The 18,908-nt window shown below is 43.9% G+C and overlaps 1 protein-coding gene across 1 annotated transcript in view; it reads left to right on the top strand.

The window, feature by feature from the left end:
• Positions 1–18,908, top strand: part of FAM184B (family with sequence similarity 184 member B) — a 144,948-nt gene that overhangs the window by 112,247 nt on the left and 13,793 nt on the right. The window contains exons 9-11 of the mRNA XM_027598011.2: positions 8,126–8,255; positions 8,996–9,208; positions 17,611–17,764. Coding sequence (XP_027453812.1) covers positions 8,126–8,255; positions 8,996–9,208; positions 17,611–17,764 — 497 coding nt within the window. The remainder of the gene's footprint in view (positions 1–8,125; positions 8,256–8,995; positions 9,209–17,610; positions 17,765–18,908) is intronic.

The raw sequence follows: 18,908 nt of genomic DNA, 5'->3' as shown, positions 1-18,908 counted from the left end.
TTTAGGGCAGCTGAGCTGTGCAAAATGGAGAGCCACAGGTTTTCCACCTTTCCAGGGTCACTTGATCCTTTAATAGTTGGTAATGAGAACTGAAGCTTGCACTTCCAGCAATGCGCTTCCAGTCTGGCTCGAGTTCCTCTTTCTGTAAACAGCTATAAAACCAGACAAAACATATGAATGCACTCTTGAGTAATGGGACAATATGCAGAGGACTGTGTTCTTGAGAAGGGAAACATGAGTCGAATCCCACCATCACCCACACTTGCCCCCGCTTTTCTGCCTGAGGGGAGTTGCCCACTGCAGCAAAGGAGATAGAGTCAAGCTGAGCTGAGAAGACAGACACCAGAGCTGAGGGCTGCTAAAGTGGCTGGAATGTTTAAGGTAGAGTATTGGAAGAGATGGTCCTAGGACAGAAATCTATAAGAGGATTTGCCATAGGTCCTTGGCCAAGGGCTTGAGAGAACATATAAGATGATGCCCCATGGGGCTTGATGTGTGTTGCTGCTGTGGTGCTGAGTAAATGAAAAATCCCAGAGGGCGTGCTGTGCTGGGAGATGGTGCATTCCCAGCTCACCCAGGATAGAGAAACCTTCCCAGGCAATACAGGTCTTCAGTGGAGACCTCAAGGAGGTCATACTTCACGGGAAAGAAACACATCCTATAGGCTAAAGGCCATACCCTAGAACAGAAGACAATATTGAAATGCACCTGCTCTAACAAAAGAAAAATTCAAACCCCGAAAGATCAGAAAAGGCCTTCCATAGTTTAGCTGCCTGGCAGAACAAAAATCAACACTTTTAAAAGGAAGACATAATCTAGACTCTCCATTATCCACCTATATTATATTATATTATCCACAGTATGTATCATACAATGAAAACATCATGAGAATGCAAAGGAGCAGAAAAATGTGACCTGTAATCAAGAAAGAGTATCAGCCAATAGGAACAAACCCTAAAATGACCTTGATGTTGGAATTAGCAGACAAGGACTTTGGAACAATTATAAGAGCTATGTTCAAGGACATAAAGGAGAGATGGTTATAATCAGTGAACATATAGGGAATTCAGCAGAGAAACAAAAACCTTGAAACAAAGGGAAATTCTGAAACTGTAAAGTACAGTATTCAAAATGAAAGTCTCACTGGTGTGTGTAAGAGCAAACTGAAGACTATGGAAGAAAAAATAATCACTTGAAGACAGATTAACAAAAACTATCTTATCCAGAGAATGAAGGGGAAAAAAATTTAATGGAGAGATCCTCAGTGACCCATGGGAAAAAATCAAATGGTCTAACATGCATACAGTTGGAGCCAAGGAGGAAGAAGAGAAAGAAAATGGAGCAGGAAAAAAATATTTGAAGAAATAATGGCTGAATATTCTCCCAACTTGATGAGGAACATCAACTTACACATTCAGGGAGCTCAGTGAACTCCCAACAATATAAATCCAAAGACAGAATCATAGACACATCCTAGAAATCCCTAGATACATCAAAGAAAAGCTGCTGAAAACAAAAGATAACCCCAAAATCTTAAAAGCAGCCAGCTTTTTAAAAAGACAAATTACAAATACAGGGAATACTTGAATTCTCATGAGCACTAATGACAATTAACTTCTTCTTGGCCTTCCAGCCTCATTCTCTTTCTGCTTTTCAAAAAGCACCTGAACAATATCATTAAAGTCCTAAAAGACAAAACAAAACAAAACAAAAAAACAAAAAAACAAAAAACAAAAAACAAACCTGTCCACTCCAAATTCTAAATCCAGTGAAAATATCCTTCAAAAACAAGAGTGAAATAAAAACATTTTTGGGTACATAAAAGCTAAGAGAATTTTTCACCAACCAACCTGCACTATGGTAAGTGCTAATGGAATTTCTTTAAACTAAAAGGAGGTTATACCAGATTTAAACTTAGATCTATAGGAGAAAATGAAGAGTGTCAGAAATGGTAAACATAGGTAAATATAGAAGACTACTGTTTTACTTTCTTTTAATTTCTTTAAACCACATCCAACTGCTTGAGAAGAAGAATAATTATGCTATTATTACAACATTTTATTATGGGATTCATAATGCATGTTATTGACAATATATGATTATTAATACAAAGGACAGGGTTAGGATTTTTTTCTTTCTTCTTTCTTTCTTTCTTCTTTCTTTCCTCTTTCTTTCTTTCTTTCTTTCTTTCTTTCTTCTTTCTTTCTTTCTTTCTTTCTTCTTTCCTTGTTTCTTTGTTTCTTCTTTATTTCTTTCTTCTTTTTCTTCTTTCTTTCTTCTTTCTTTCTTCTTTTTCTTCTTTCTTTCTTTCTTTCTTCTTTTTCTTCTTTCTTTCTTCTTTCTTTCTTTCTTTCTTTCTTTCTTTCTTTCTTTCTTTCTTTCTTTCTTTCTTTCTTTCTTTCTTTCTTTCTCTCTTTCTTCTTTTTTTCTTTGTCTGCTCTCAGCACTATTACAATACCATTGATTCTATTCCCTGTGCTGTACCTTTCAACCTCGTGACCTATTCATTCCATAACTGGAAGCCCGTACTTCCCACTCCCCTTCACCTGTTTTGCCCATCTCTCTACCCGCCTCCCCTCTGGCACCATCAGTGCGTTCTTTGTCTTTATGGGTCTGTTTCTGCTTTTTAAAAAATTTGTGTGTTTGTTCATCTGCTTTGTTTTTTAGATTCCACATGTAAATGAAATCATACAGTATTTGTCTTTGTCTGTCTGACTTATTTCACTTAGCATAATGCCCTCAGGTCTTTCCATGTTGTCACAAATGGTAAGATCTCATTCTTTTTTATGTCTGAGTAATATTCCATTATATATATATATTATATAATACACACACACTATATGTGTGTATATATATATTATATATATATTATATATATATACACATATACACTTTCACATCATATATGCATACACCACATTTTCTTTATCCATTCACCTATGGATGGACATTTGGGCTGTTAGGACAGGGATAGGATTAATGGAATTACATTGTTGTAAGGGACTTACATCTTACATCAAGAGTTACCTTATTAATTCTAATAGATTGTGATAAGTTAAGGATACAAACTCTAATCCATAGAACAACATTAAATACTAATACAAAGAAGAACTAAAAAAAATTCAATAAAGGAACTAAAATGGAATACTGAAAAATATTTGCCAGGTAGGAAGGTAGAAAGGAGGAAGAGAAGGCAAACAGTAAGAAAAAGGACTGGGCAAATAGAAACCAAATGGCAAGACATAGACTTAAGCCCAACCATTGCAATAATTACAGTGTTCATGAACCAAACATATCATCTAAAAGAGATTGTCAGAGAGGATAAAAAGGCAAGACATTGCTATATGTTGTCCACAAGAGAGACACTTAAATACAAAGACACTCTTTAAGATTTTATTTATTTATTTGAGAGAGAATGAGAGAGAGAGCACATGAGAGGGGGGAGGGTCAGAGGGAGAAGCAGACTCCCTGCCAAGCAGGGAGCCCGATGCGGGACTTGATCCAGGGACTCCAGGATCATGACCTGAGCCGAAGGCAGTCGCTTAACCAACTGAGCCACCCAGGCGCCCAATACAAAGACACTCTAATGAGCAAAATTGTATCCCCTCCTCCAAACTCATATGTTGAGGAGCTCAGAATGTGGCATATTTAGAGATAGGGCCTTTAAAGTGGTAATTAAAGTTAAAATGGGGTTTTTAGGGGAGCCTTAATCCAACAGGACTGATGTCCTTATAAGAAGAAGAGACTAGCATACAGACAACAGAGACAGAGGAATGACCACATCAGGACAAAACATGAAGGTGTCCATCCGGAAGCCTCAGAAGAAGAGAAGCCTCAGAATAAAAACAAATCTGACACCTTGATCTTGGACTTCTAGCCTCCAGAATTGTGAGAAAATACATTTCTGTTTTTTAAGCCACCCATCCTATGCTATTTTGTTATGGCAGCCCTTGTAAACTGATACAGGCACAGATAGGTCTGAAGATAAAAGGATGAACAATGCCATGCAAACAGTAAGTAGAAGGAAGCTAATGTGGCTATATTCATATCAGAGTAGGTTTCAGAACAAGGAAAATTATCAGGGATAAAAGGGGATATGTCATAATGGCAAAGGGGTCAGTTCATCTGGAATACAACAATCCTAAATATGTTTGACCTCACGACAGAGCTTTAAAAATAATGAAGCAAATCGAGAATGAAAGGGAGAAATCCACAGGCACAGTTGGAGATAGTGACACTTTTCTCTGCGGATTTGGACAACTAGCCTAATAGCTGCAAGGATACAGAAGATTTGAGTTACCCTATCAGCTAACTTAATCTAGTTGACATTTGTAGATAATGTGCTGAACAATGCAGAACAGATCTTCTTTCAAGGCATATAGAACATTCACCAATGTAGACAATATGAAGGGCCACAAAATAAATCTTGATAAATTTCAAGGATTGGAATATTCTCTGAAATATACCCTGTCTACCACAAAAGAATTAAGTTAGAAATCCAGAATAAGGGACTCCTGGGTGCCTGGCTCAGTCGGCTAAGCATATGCCTTTGGCTCAGGTCATGATCCCAGGGTCTTGTGATCAAGCCCTGCATCGGGTTCCCTGCTCAGCAGACCGTCTGCTTCTCCCTCTCCCTCTGCCCCTCCTCCCCGCTCATGCTATCTCTCTCTCTCTCTCAAGTAAATAAATAAATTTTTTTAAAAAAGAAAGAAATCCAGAATAATAAGCTATTGAGAAAATCCTCAGATATTTGGAACTTATACAGAATACCCCTAAATAATCTGTGGGCCAAGAAATAAAATCACAGTAGAAATGAGAACCTATTTCAAATTCAGTGATAATAGGACATGTCAGAATTTGGGGGAGATAGCTAATGAAGGCAATTCATAGCTTTAAATATTTCTATTTTAAAAAGAAAGCTCTAACATCAATTATCTAAGTTTTCGTCTTAAGAAATTAGAAAAGGATAAGGAAATCAAATCTGAAGGATTTGGAAGGAAAGATAAGAGCAGAACTCCATGAAACAGAAAATATGCTAATAGAAAAAATTAAGAAAATGAAAAATCAGTTCTAGAAAATTATATACTCACAGTAAGAATGATTAGGGAAGACAAGAAAGAGGAAAGAAAAAGGGACATTCCTATAGATTCTATAGATAGTAAAGGGATAATAAGGCAATTCTGTGAACAAACTTTTTATCAATGACTTCACCAAAAAGCAAATTCCTTGAAAAACACAACTTACTAAAAAGGGCACTAGAAGAAATGGAAAATATAAGTAGCTCTATAACTATGACGAAATGAATGTTTAATTAAAACATTCTCTAAAGGAGAACTCCAGTCCCAGTTGATGTCATCAGTTAATTTTATCAACTATTTTATGTTATTTTCAAAGATTTATTTATTTGAGAGAGAGAGAGCATGAGCAGGGTGAAGGGCAAAGGGAGAGAGAGAGAGAATCCCAAGCAGAGACTCCCTGCTGAGTGCAGAGCCTGATGTGGGGCTCCATCCCAGGACCTTAAGATCATAACCTGAGCTGAAATCAGGGGAGTTGGATGCTTAACCTACTGAGCCACGCAGGCGCCCCTTATCAACTATTTTAAAGAAGAAATAATAGTAATCTTAGACAAGATCTTTCAGAAAAAAGAGTGTAGAATACCCCTCAATTTGTTTTATGAGATCAGCATAACTTATACCAAAACCCAATGAAGACATTTAAAAGAAAAGAACAAATGAACATTCTTCATGAATGCACAATCCTGCACATAATATTTGAAAATCAAATCAAAAGATATATAAAAAGGATAATACATCATGATCAAGTAGGATTTCCCCAGGAATGTGTGGTTGGTTTAACATGTGAATAGCATTCATGTGAATTCACCACATTAAAAAATAAAGGGAAAAAGTAAATAATCATCTCAGTAGATGCAGAAAAGCATTCGACAAAAGTTAACATCTTTTCATGATAAAAAAAAAAAAATCCATGAATAGAAGGGAAGTTCTCAACCTGAAAAAGATAATCTATGATAAACTACAGCAAACATACTTACTGGTGAAATGTTGAACACTTTCCTCCTAAGATTGGGAACAAGGCAAACATTCTGCTCTTAATACTTATCACTGTCCTGGGCTGTCCTATAAAGCAAGAATAAGAGCTACAAATGAGAAAAGAAGAGTAAAAATGTCTTTATTTACAGACAGAATGATCATGATTGAAATACTCAATGTTGTTACGATGTTAATCTATTCTAAATTGAACTATGGATTCAGTTCAATCCCAAACACAATCCTAACATACTTGTTTGTAGAAAGAAATAAGCTGTTTTGAGTATTGATGTGGAAAAACAAAGGACCTAGAAAAAGAAAAAAAAAAGAACCTTGAAGAGCAAAGTTGGAGGACTCAGGCTACCTGATTTCAAGACATTATGAAGCTAGAATAATACAGATCATGTGGTATCAATGTGCAGATAGAGAAATCGATCAACGAAAAATAATGGAGTGTTCAGAAATAGACCCACGCAAAGATGTTAGATTCATTTTTGTTAAAAGTGCCAAGGCAATTCAATGGGGATAGGAAAAGTTTTTCGACAAATGGTGTTGGAACTGTATAAACATATGAAAAAAATGAATTTCGACTCTTACTTCATCCCATGTACAACAACTAACTTAAATATATAATGTAAAACTATAAAGCACAGCAGAGCCTTTTTGCAATTTGGGGGTAAACAGTGATTTTTTAGGACATGAAAGCACTAATCATCCAAGAAAAAAGTTGATAAATCGGTCTTCATCAAAATTAAAATATCTGCTCATTAAAAAAATACCACTAAGAAAATGAATAGACAAGTCACAGTCTGGGAGAAGTTATCCAGTCTCTATCCAGAGTATATAAAGAATTGTTATAAACCAATAATAGAAAAGACAAATATAGTTTTAAATGGACAAAATGCTTGAACACACTTGCAAAAAAAGAATGAATGGCACATAAGGACATGAATATGCACTTCACATCAGAGTCAACAGGGAAATACAACTTAAAATTACAGAGATACCATTTTGCACCCCCCAAAAAGACTAAAATTAAGAGTACTAAAAACACAAAATGTTGGCGATGATGTGGAGCAACTGAAACTCTCATACACTGCTGGTAGGAGCGTAACATGGTGCAACTGCCTCGGAAAACCATTTGATGGTTTTGTAAAAAGTTAAACATACACTGGGGCACCTGGGTGGCACAGTCAGTTATGCGTCTGACTCTTGGTCTTGGCTCAGGATGATCTCACCATCGTGAGATTGAGCCCAGCGCTGAGCTCTGTGCTCAGCATGGAGTCTGCTTGAATTTCCCTCTCCTCTCCCTCTGCCCCTCCCTGCACCGCACCTGCTCTTAATCTCTTCTCTCAAATAAATAAATAAATCTTAAAAAAAAATAGTTAAGCATAGGAAGAAAATGCCACTGACATTCCAGCAATCTCTACAGAGATGCCTACTGCATGGCATCCTTTTACATCGCTACACAGAACAAATACTTAAAATCCCCATCTCAACCAGTTACTTTTGAATTTCTCAGCTGGTTCGAAAGTTCAGCACTAAGTAAGAGAAGGTCTCTTCCAAAGGCCTCCATAAGCATCTGTCCTGAAAACAGAAACTGCTGCAGCTTTAAACCAGCATCTTCTCATTTGTGCTATATCCGTAAAGGCCTGTGTGCAATCCTGCTGTGTATTCCTGGGACAGCCGGTCAAAGAAAGGCATGAGACTGCTTTGAAAAGTGTCAAGTACTGTATTCAAGTAAAACATTATTATTTCATTATTTTTTTTCATCTGCTGGAAGAGTTATGAAATTAGACCAGAGAGGCCTCTTTCTCAGGGTCCCCAAGGGCCCCATAAGTGACTCCAAGCTCTGTCATTCTAACAGCCAATCATTTATTAAGCACCCACCAAAACCACTGGGCTCCAGCTGAATCCTGATTGTATCCCAGGTGCAGTAACACTTAGAGCTGTATGTCAGGTTACTTTCTTAAATCCAAGGAAGACATTTCTCACCCCACTCCCTGCCATGGGAGCTTCCCTCTCATGTTGGTCCCAGCCCTGGATCTTTTGTGATTTTGACCTCTCTATCTTCAAAGGATTGAAGTGCCCCTCAAGGAGGGAGGCGACCTGCAACCTCCACTGAACTCTTTGCTGAAGGAGAAGGCACCTGAAATCCAGCGTCTGCAGGAGGAGTGGCAAAGCCAGAAGGCCAGATTGCAGGCCCAGGTAGAACAGCCGTGGTGGGGAGGTCCCTCATGCTGGGTGGGACCCAGCCTCCTCCTCCTCCTTCCAGACAACACTGGAATACATACAGGGCCTGATTTATGTCCAGGCTGGGGAGGGCATTCCAGGTCAGGGTAAGGTGGGATTCTTAGTTCTACATATTCATTCATTTATTAAATACCTCCTGTGGCTCAGGCACACCTCCTATGAGCCAGGAACCTTCTTGGGATACATCAATGAACAAACCAAAGCGAAATCCTGCATTACAGGGCTTATATTATATTATAGCAGAGGAAGTGGGAACAGACCCGAAATACTAGACATGAGAGATAAGTAAAGCACATAGTATATTAGAGGATGATCAGATTTCAGGAAAAAGAAAAAAACAGAACAAGGACAAAAGGATTGAGAGGTGGTCTGGTGATGGGGAGTGGGTGTAATACTCAATGGGGTTGTCAGGGAAGACTTTAGTGGTCCCCTCTTCAATGTGTCTTGGATGGCTTGCATCCCAGCCCGCCTGCCCCTCTCACCTGGCATTCATGGCTCTAGCTGAGAAGCCCCCAGAAGACCGGCCATCCAGGTTTGTCAAGGTTCCAGCCCTCCCCCCTCAGAGTTCCCACAGATAGAGGAGGCTCGGCTGGGTTGAGGAGATGTTCAGAGCACTTACTTGTTTTCAAACCCCCCAGGAAAGGAAGGGGGAGGGGAGAGGGCGCAGCCTGAGGGCAGGATGCCATGGGGGGCAGGTCTCACAGATGCAGCAGGCTCTGGAGCAGTGCACCAACAGCTACAGCGAGGACCTGCAGGAGCTCAAGCAACTCTCCGACCACGAAAGGGAGAAGCTACAGCACGAGCTCCAGGAAACCATTCAGCAGAACCAGGCCATGAAAGCCCAGCTCGAGGCCTCCCACCAGCGGGCCCTGCGCATGCTTGAGAAGGCCAAAAATCAAGAACTCAAGGTAAGGGGGAGAATTATGAAGGCCACTACTTACTGAGCACTTGCCATGCAAGCACCTGTGTTGCGCTAGACGGGGTGCCTTTTGTACAGGATCTCTAATCCCCACGGGAATCTTACAGGGTCATTATTATCACATTCCCTTATTCCAGATGAGGAAAAAGGCCCAGAGAGGTTCAGTAACTTGCTCAGGCTCACACATCTAATAAGTGGCCACAGAAGGATTCGTGCTTAGGTCTGTTAGGCTTCTAGTACTGCTTCTCCCTTATTTGCATGTGACCTTGATAACATAAGAACAACCTTCTTTATGAGTTGAGCAATGACAGGCATGATGCATGCTGGGAAGTCAGACTCACCTAGGAGATAAAAAGAGCACAGCTTGGAAAGTTGGGATGAGGTGGTCAGGCGCATGATGATGTGTAATCCAGCAGGAGCATGTTTCATCCATCTCCTACCTTCTACCTTCCCAGAAGGCCTTCACTCCTCCTCTCTCAGGAGTTGGGGCTCCCCACTACGACTGTCACAGACAACACACTGTCTTCCTTGGTCATGGTAGTCTTCATGCTCTAACTAATGACTTCCTTATATGATCAGATCTACCACGTGAACCTGCTTGGGGCCAAGAACCATCTGTGTTTGTTCAGACCCTGAATGTCCTCCTAGTTCAGGATAGCTGCTTAGAAAATGGTCTCACTGAATTACAGTCTCAAGTTTAATTTCCCCTTCTGTACACTGGGGATATTGATACCTGCCTCTTTGAGATGTCCATGAATAAATGGAAAAAATGGATTTCTGGTTTAAGGTGGCAAAATAAAGGCTTTTGAATCCTTTCCTATTGGAAACCATCCAGGAAACAATAAGGAAAACACAAAGCAGAAGCATACTCCTATTCCAGATAAAGCAGGAGGCATCTGTGCCCTTAAGCCACGCTACATGAGGACAGGACAGAAATGGGGAAATAGTATGTAGCCTTGCAGAGAGGAGAAGCTCAAACCAAAGTGCCAGGAGAGAGAGAAGGACAAGAACCAAGCAGATTCCATGGCAGAGCTCAGAAAGCCTCAGGAATTAGAGGTAACAGTTATCATGGAGGCAAGAGTGAGATGAGGAATATGATTGACCTAGAACCTCAGATTCCCAGCTCAGCCAGCACAGGCAAGCAATTAGCTGTCCCTTATTTAAAGACAAGAGGTGTTGGGAGGAAATTGCTGGGTTAACTGAGCCAGAGAGACTCTGAATTTGGAAATATGATTCACAGAGGCTGGGATGAGGCTTGGGTTTGAGAACAGGTTCAGGTGAAAATTTGTATACTGAGCTATTCGATGGACCATGGTCACCTTTATCTGGTCCCCAGAAGTGCATTCTCCTGCTCAGCTCCAGAAGGCAAGCAGCTAGACTTAGATCCCCTACGTAGGAGACTGGAGAACCTTCTCTGGGGAAATTAAACCATTCTAGAGAAGAGGCCTATAGATTCTCACATTTGTGGGCTTCCAGTAAAATTGCTGGTTGGCCATCTGGTCACCCTCCAGAAGAGCATGGCACCCAACGGACCCCCTTCCAAGTAGCCCTCAGTGCTCCATCTTCGATATGAAAACGCAGCAAAAGATTACTAAACTTTTTAGGGAAGCCTCTAACATGGAAGTTGGAATCCAAGATAACTGAGGGAGAAAGAACAGACTCAGAAGAAATGGCTAATGCAGTCAGCAGAAAAAGAAGAAAAAAAGCTTCGATGAAGATTGATCTCCTCAGAATTAAAAGATGATGTTTGCATCCATGAAAGAAGAACAACATGCTATTTGTAAAGGAGGGGCAATTAGAGTAAGGAAGAGCTCTTTAGATAAAAAAAAATATGATCAGAGGATTTCTAAAAATCAGGAAATGAGTTGAAATGTAAAAAAATGAAGAAACCTTCCAGAAAGTAAAAATAAAAAGTGAAATGGGTGGTGGGAGAGAAGGAACAAGAAGAGTAGAGACACACCTGGGAGGCTCATATTTAACAATTGGGAGTTCCAGAAAGAGATAATGGAGGGAAGGGTATTTTCAAAGAAATAATGAAATCCTTAGAACTACATGAGAAAGACACCTACCAAAGTTCAGCTTGAAATTTCAGGACGCCAAGGAAACAGAAGAAATTCCAAAAGCTCCCAATGAGGAAAAGTGATTCCAGACACAAAGTACTTGAATCAGAATGTCATGGGACATCTCTTGGGCAGCAACATGATACTGGAAGCCAATGTGTAATCCTGAGAAATTCCATTACAACTATTCCTCAGTGTAAGAATTGAATACAAATATCGACCGGCATATGAAATATTAGGAAATTTGCCTTCTGTTCTCAATTTACTACCTCTCACCTCCCAATTCACTCTTTCGTGCCTGCCGGGCAGTAATGACCCAGATTCCTGAAGCATTGCTCCTTCGCAGGGAGCACAATGTTAAGCTTCGTCAGTAGAGGGCGCTGGAGGCACCTTGTAGGAGGAAAGAGGCTGCTTCTCTTCCGGGTTCTGGTGGCTGTGTTTTTGCGTTGTTTCTGGCTTCAGTTGTGCGGGTGAGCAGTGACATGGCTGTGTGAAGACATCTGGCGCTCCTCTGCCCCAGTAACATCACAGGGACCCCACAACCCTGGCCCAGGCCCAGTGGCTGTTTTCCTGTGGCCCGAACGGCTCACGCTGACTGTGCCTGGGATCCTGCCCATTGGCCACCGTTGCCTATAGCCCAGCGATTTGTTCCCTGCAAGCCTCCTGAGACCAATACCGTCATCTGCTCTGGCCCTCACACCTGCATGGGCGCCCCCATTCCCTCTGAGCATCACCCACCTGTGGCTCATCTGTACTCTGGAGGGTTGTACCTGCTCGACCAGTAACTGTGGACCAACGTTGGCCTGGGCAGCCCAGGGAGCTTCTCCACCAGTGAGCTACCACCACACCTTGTCCAACAAGGTCTGGATCCCAAACGGGGGAAGGGTTCCCCCCTTCGAGGTTGTCCTCGTCTTGGGTGCTCTCTCCCAGCCTCAGGACACCCTGGAGTTCTCTTTGCATCTGTAGAGTTACTCTCCTGTCATAGCGCAGTAACTTTATATATTGAGCTCCTACTTACATTACTGTGTGGTTTCTGTCTCCTGTTGGACCCAGACTGGTATGTCTTCCAGGCGCTCTTCCTTAGGAAGTTCCTTGAAGAGTGGCCCACCCAAACAAGGGAGCAAGCCAAGGATGCGGGAATAAAAGGGTTCTAGGATAGAGGAATCCAGGGAAGGAGAAGGAGAAGGAAGGGGCCCCGCGATGCCACTGGCCGAGACAACAGCTCAGTCCAGCCTCAGAGGACTGAGGTCTCAGGAGAGCAGCTCTAGGGGAAAATAAAACTGCTGGATTCCCTGATCCATTTGGCCATGTGGAAAGTTGCGCTGAACGTGTTTAACACACACACACACACACACTTACACACAAATGTTTTACAAAGCTTTTAGATGTTGTAGGAAGACTTAGCCAAATATTCAAAGAAAGCTAAGCAAATCTTTAAAAAACTGCAAGGTATTAATGCAAGGAAAAACAGAAAGTTGTATGGGGAGGCGTTAATCATAATAGTCTATTTCGCTCAGGAGTGAAGTATATGTACTCATAATAACAAAAATGTTGAATATATTTATATTAAAAAAGTAATATAATGATATGTGAGGAGTGGAAGGGGGAGAGTATGTGAGACCCAAAATCCTCATCTACCCTGATGGGAAGACAATTCTTAATCTTGAACATAACCAAGACAGCAGAATGGAGATTCTAGCCTGTTACTGGTGGCAAATACCAGAAGAAACAACTGGAAGCCTTGCCAGTGGCTGCCTCCAGAGAACAGAGTGCAGAGAAAGGAAAAAGGAGGGCTCCAAGGTGCTGTTTTCCTCTCTTTTAATACTATTTAGCCCTTTATACTATATGCATGCATTGCCCTGATAAACATATACAATAAGCTTTAGAGAAAAAAAAAGAAAAAAAGAAATGAAATAATGCACGTGGACTACTTGGTGTTTACTAGGTATTCAAAAAATATGAGTTCTCTTTCTTCTTTTATTCTCTTAAATCTTTTTCCAATTTGGCTTGCAATTTACAACAGCTCAGTTTGATGAGATTCCAGGTTGCTAGGTGGTGGGTAACACTGGCCTTTGTGTTCCCCTGAGCTTTTCCCATCCGGGCTGCAGACCTGGATCCCAGACCCGAGGCAGAGGAAGCAGGGAGACGTGGCCCACCTGTGGGAGTGGAGTTCCAGGGGCTTCCTTGGGTGGGAGGAAGGAGCATGTGAGCTCTGGCCATGGGAGAGGGGGAGAGTGCTCTGTCCATCCCGGATACCTTGCAGGTCTTAGCTCCAGTCCCTGGAGACCCTACAGATTCACGGGATCCTTGTTGCTGGCTCGAGTCTGATGATTCCAAAGTGACACCAAAGAATCAAGTTCCAGTTCCAACTAATTAGAAATAGCAGATGTATAGTCATCCTCGTACAGGATAGTGAGGGGGAGTGGGATGCGTGGGTTCAAATCCTGGGTCTGCCACTTATAAGGTGTGGGCTCAGCCAATCACTCAGCTTCTTTGTGCCTCAGGTTCCTCATTTATAAGATAATAGCTAATAGGACTATTGAGAGCATCAAAAGAGACAATACCTGTAAAGAACTTAGAACCCTATGTGGCTGAGTAAGAGCTTGTCTTTGTCCATTCAGGCTGCTGTAACAGAATTACCATGGACTGAGCAGCTTGGAAACAATAGAAATTTATTCCCCACCGTTCTGGAGGCTGCAAGTGCAAGACCGAAGCACCAGCCGGTCTGCTGTCTGTTGAGAGCTCACTCTGTAGTTCATAGACACCCACCTCTCTATAACCTCACGTGGAAGAAGGGGCAGGGGAGCTTTTGCGAACCTCCTGATTCATGGGGGCTTCACCATCCTGACCTCATCACCCCCCAAAAGCCCCACGCCTGATAGCATCCCATGGGGGGTCAGGTTTCAGTATATGACTTTGGGGGGTGGGGGGACATAAACATCCAGTCCATAGCAGAGCTCCATTTCTAGAAGATCCGCTGTTACTGCTCACTCGTCGATCCTGCACTGATTTATAGAGCAGCTACTACAAGTTACCACGGCGCTGAGCTCCGGAGACACGAGGATGATGAACACACTCTCGTCTTTCTGGACCACACCTCCAGGGGGAGAGGCGACCACCCAGACAGGGAACAGTTGGGGAGCACAGGGGAAGGAGACTTTACCCAGGATGGGGCATGGAGCATGCGATACTGTGATTTCTAAAAAGAAATATTATTTGGTCTCAGTCTCATTTCTGACACAGGGCTCCTAAAACTCTTGGAATTTCCTAAGGGATGAGAGCTGCCGAAGTGTCTTTTGTTATGTTAATGAGGTGGCTTTGGGACCCCACCTGAGGATGAGGGGGATTGCCAGGGGAACCAACCTTAGGATTTGAGGGTTGGAACTTTCAGTCCCATCCCTGACCTCTGGGGAGGGGAGAGGGGCTGGAGATGCCTCAAGCATCAATGGCCAATGATTTAATTAATCATGTCTAGATAATGAAGCCTCTTAGAAACCCCAAAGCAGAGGGCTCAGAGAGCTTGCAGGTGGACGAACACCGCCACACACCACAAGGGTGACATGCCCCAATTCCACGGGGACAAAAGCTCCTGTGACCTCTTTCTGCATCTCTCTTCATCTGGCCGTTGATTCATATCCTTTAATATCCTTTGTCACAAATCGATAACCTAGTAAGTAAACGGGTTTCCTGAGTTCCGTGAGCCACTCTAACAAATCAACTGAGGGGTCATGGGACCCTCTGATTTAAAGCCAGTTGGTCAGAAGCACAGGTAACAACCTAGTCTTGCAGTTGGCCATCTGAGACGGAGGGCAGTCTTGTGGGACTGAGCTCTCACGCTGTGGGATGCTCTCTCCAGGCAGACAGTGTCAGAATTGAGCTGAACTGTAGGACACTCAGCTGGTGTCCAGGCATTGCTTGTTGGCGTTGGGAATCCACCTTCCAGCTCCCCCCCGCCCCCGACACACACACCAACACTGTAATTGGTGTCATTACCTTTGAAGAGAGACACGGTAAACACGGGCCTTTTAGGAGGTTTTAAAACAACCACAACACAAGCAGAGTAAACCTCCCATAGGTTTGCTGGAGCCATTCACCAGAGATGCATGTCTGGTTTGATGTAAACCCTGGGAGCTCAACTTTGCATAGTCCTCACTGCTAGGGGCTGCTGGGCAAGAAAGCAGGCAGTGCTGATCTGAACGCTGTGCTGTCCCCAGGGACCGAGGGGCTGGGTGAGAGAGTTTGGTCCCATCTTCTGTAAAACCTTAGCTCGGACCTCTTCATTCCCATTTCCCTTGGAATAAAGGTGTCACCACCTGGAGTTCTCCGAGCCTTGCAGCAAGTACAAGAGGAGGAAATATTGGAGAGTCTGAAAAGGAGGAGACTCTTCTGTCTTATGAAATAAACCCAGCACCGTTTGACTGAGTTTCCCATGGGAGGAGTAAAATGGATTCCCGTTTTTAGGGAGCAGCAGAGTCAAAGGTGCAAGTAAGCATCTAAAAGCGCCATTGTGTTCAGTTAGCTCTCTGGGGTTCGGGGTGGGGGCGTGCTCAGTGCTCCCCAACTGGAGCCTCCTGCCTTTGGTGAACCCCCATTTCTCATTGTTCCCAGAGGCTGCCTGGGGAGTGGAGAGGGCTTGGGCCCACGACCCCGCTGCCCAGGGTTGCAGTCCTGCCCCCACCTTTACCTGTCTTCAGTCAGCTCACTTCCCTGCAGCTGGCTAGTAAAGAGAGGGAGGGAGATGATGCTTCCTTCATCTTTCCTGTGTGAAAGATGGGAAAACTAGTTCATCTCCCCCAGCCTCAATTTCCTCATGTAAAAGATGGGCTGTGTCTTTTTTATTTATTTTTATTATTTATTTATTTTATTTTATTGAGAGGGAGAGTGTGCATGCACACAGGGTGGGGGTGGGGGGAGGTCCAGAGAGAGAGGGAGAGAGAGAGAATCCTAAGAAGCACCCTCCACACTGAGTGCTGAGCCTGATGTAGGGTTTGATCTCACAACCCTGAGATCATGACCTGAACAAAAAGCAAGAGTCAGACACTTAACCCACTGAGCCACCCAGGCGCCCCAAGAGGGGCTCGGTCTTAACTGGAATTCTCTGTTGCAAAAACTCCCAGAAACTGCATTAGTTCCCTATGGCCGCTCTAACAAAATACCACAAACTTGGTGGCTGAACACATCACAGATTTATTATCTGGCGGTTCTGCAGGCAGAAGTCCTAAAGTCAAGGTGTTGGCAGGACTGGGTTCCTTCTAAAAGCTCAAGGGATGGATCTGTTTTCTTGCCTTTTCTGGCTTCTAGAGGCTGCCTGCATTCCTTGGCTCCTGGCCCCTTCCTGCATCATCGAAGCCAAGAGTGTAGCATGTAACATCTTCAATAGCCCTCTCTCTTCCTCTCCCTCTCCCCAGCACCCTCCCTACTCTTCCTCCCTCCACCGTGCTTCTATCAGCACCTTGCCTCAGCCTGGCTGTCCTGCCTCCCTCTTATAAGGACCTCTGTGACTACATTGAACCCGCCCAGATAATTTGGGATAATTTCCCATTTCAGGATCCTTAACTTAATTACACCCACAAAACTCCTTTTACCAAGGAAAGTAACATATTCACAGGTCCCACATGGACATCTTGGGGACCATTATTGTTCCAACCCCCAGAAACCAACTTGAGCTAGCTTAGGCAGTGAAGAGATTTCTATTAAAGTTTACACAGCTGCTCATAGAACCCGCTTTGGGTGTTTGACATATAAGAGACCTTCAATAAATGGACGTTGCATAAAAGAATGACTGACTGAATGAAATAATCATAAATGAAGTAAGAAAAGAATAATAAGTGAACCTAAGGGCAGAGCCACAGCCAGTTCTGGGGGCCAGACTAGACCAGAGACTGAAAAAGCTGTAGGGACCCCTCCTTCTGTCATTCCTGTTCTGCTCCTCACAGACCACTCTCTCCACCTCTCTGGTCCTGGGGCAGGTGTAAGATGATCACCTCACTCTTCCTGAGTGTGTTAAAACTGGAGCCAACCAGTCAGTGTCTGTCTCTTTCTTGCTCTCTCTCTCCCTGGCCTCCTAACACCAAATTCCCAATGACTGGCTCAGCTTGGAACAGGTGTCCACTCTGGTCTAATCAGCTGTGGATTGGGGTTAGGTTCACACGGTACAAAATGGCTGCTGGGGCCAAGCCATCACCATCATCTCAGACAGGTCATTCTCAGTAGCCTGATAAGCCCTCCACTGAGGAGTGGTGAGTGCTCAGCGGGCCCTGGCACAGAGGGGGAACTTGGCAGAGGGGACAGGTCTCCCTCTGTGCCCACTTTCTCCCACTTTCACCCACAGGCCACAGAGGAGCGCTTGAGGAAGGAATCCAGCCACAGCCTCCAGATCCAGCACCAGGCACACCGGCTGGAGCTCCAGGCCTTGGAAGAAAAGGCCCAGCAGAAGCTCCAAGGGGAGCTCGAGAGGATGCAGGCTCAGCAGGCTCTGCTGTTAGGTATACAGCCAGCGGCCCCTGGGAGGGCCCAGCTACCGGGGCAAGGTCCACACGTGGAGACCAGGGGCAAGATGGGGTCCTCGGGTCTGGAGGCACACAGGCCGGGGTGACTATCCTGGCTCTGCCACCCGCTAGCTGGGAGACCTGGGATTGGGGGGGCGGGTGATTGTCAGTCTCAGTTTCCTTTTCTAGAAAATGGACTCACCATTGTCCCTACCTCGTAGGGGCGGTGTGTGGATGTGATGAGCTATTAAATGGAAAGTGCCTAGCATATGACAGGAGCCTGGTGGCTGTAGACTGCAGGACAGGTTTTCATCTCTCTGAAAGCAGGGCGTTCCTATGACACATTTCCTAAGTCAAAATGGCGAAAAGCGAAGAAGGGATTACCATTAATTTAAACGAAACACTGGAAAATTCCCAGACCCCAAAAGTCACCTCTCTTAGGCTTTCCTGATGCGAACGGATGCGCAGAGCAGATGGAGACAAAGGCCAGACGCTCGCGGACGCCCGCATAGCTCTGGGGCTCCACCCTGAGATGCTGGGTGTGATTCCCGGGGAAGGCGCTGGGGGCGCCACTCTCGCGGCCCGGCGTGCGCGCTGCTTCTAGACCGGTTGCTGCAAAACCCGCAAAGAACGCTGTTTTCCCTTTTCGCCTTTTTATTTAAAGATGAAAGTCTTCGGATTTCTCTAGATTAGGGAAAATAGGTTCTAATGTAGGTCTTTTTTAAAAGCAAAGCGGTGTAAGGCGAACTTTCAAAAGGTGGAGGTATCTGTAGTATCATGAGTCAGTATAAGCCAGATCTCTGAGCCTTCGTGAGACGTTCATGGCATTGCCTCAGCCTCTCATTTCCATTCTGAAGATTTTCGCAAATCTGGGGGACTTAGGCCTCCAGGCTCCTGCACTTTCCTCTGCTTCCTTTGCCTGCCCCCACATCATCCTCAGCCCGAAACTCACCTCCTCTTCAGACATCCAAAACCAGTCACACAGAGCATTCTGGAAGTTAACAGAAGCAGTGAGGTGCCAGTTGCTTGGGCTTGAAGCCCAGCTCCAACACTCACAAGTTGCCTGACTTTGGGCAAGTTACTTAACTGCTCTGTGCCTCAGTTGCTCATCTGTTAAATGGGAATTATAACAGCATCCACC

Source organism: Zalophus californianus, chromosome 2, assembly GCF_009762305.2.
Source record: "Zalophus californianus isolate mZalCal1 chromosome 2, mZalCal1.pri.v2, whole genome shotgun sequence".
NCBI classification, from domain to species: domain Eukaryota; kingdom Metazoa; phylum Chordata; class Mammalia; order Carnivora; family Otariidae; genus Zalophus; species Zalophus californianus.
This window is presented reverse-complemented; position numbering and strand designations above follow the sequence as displayed.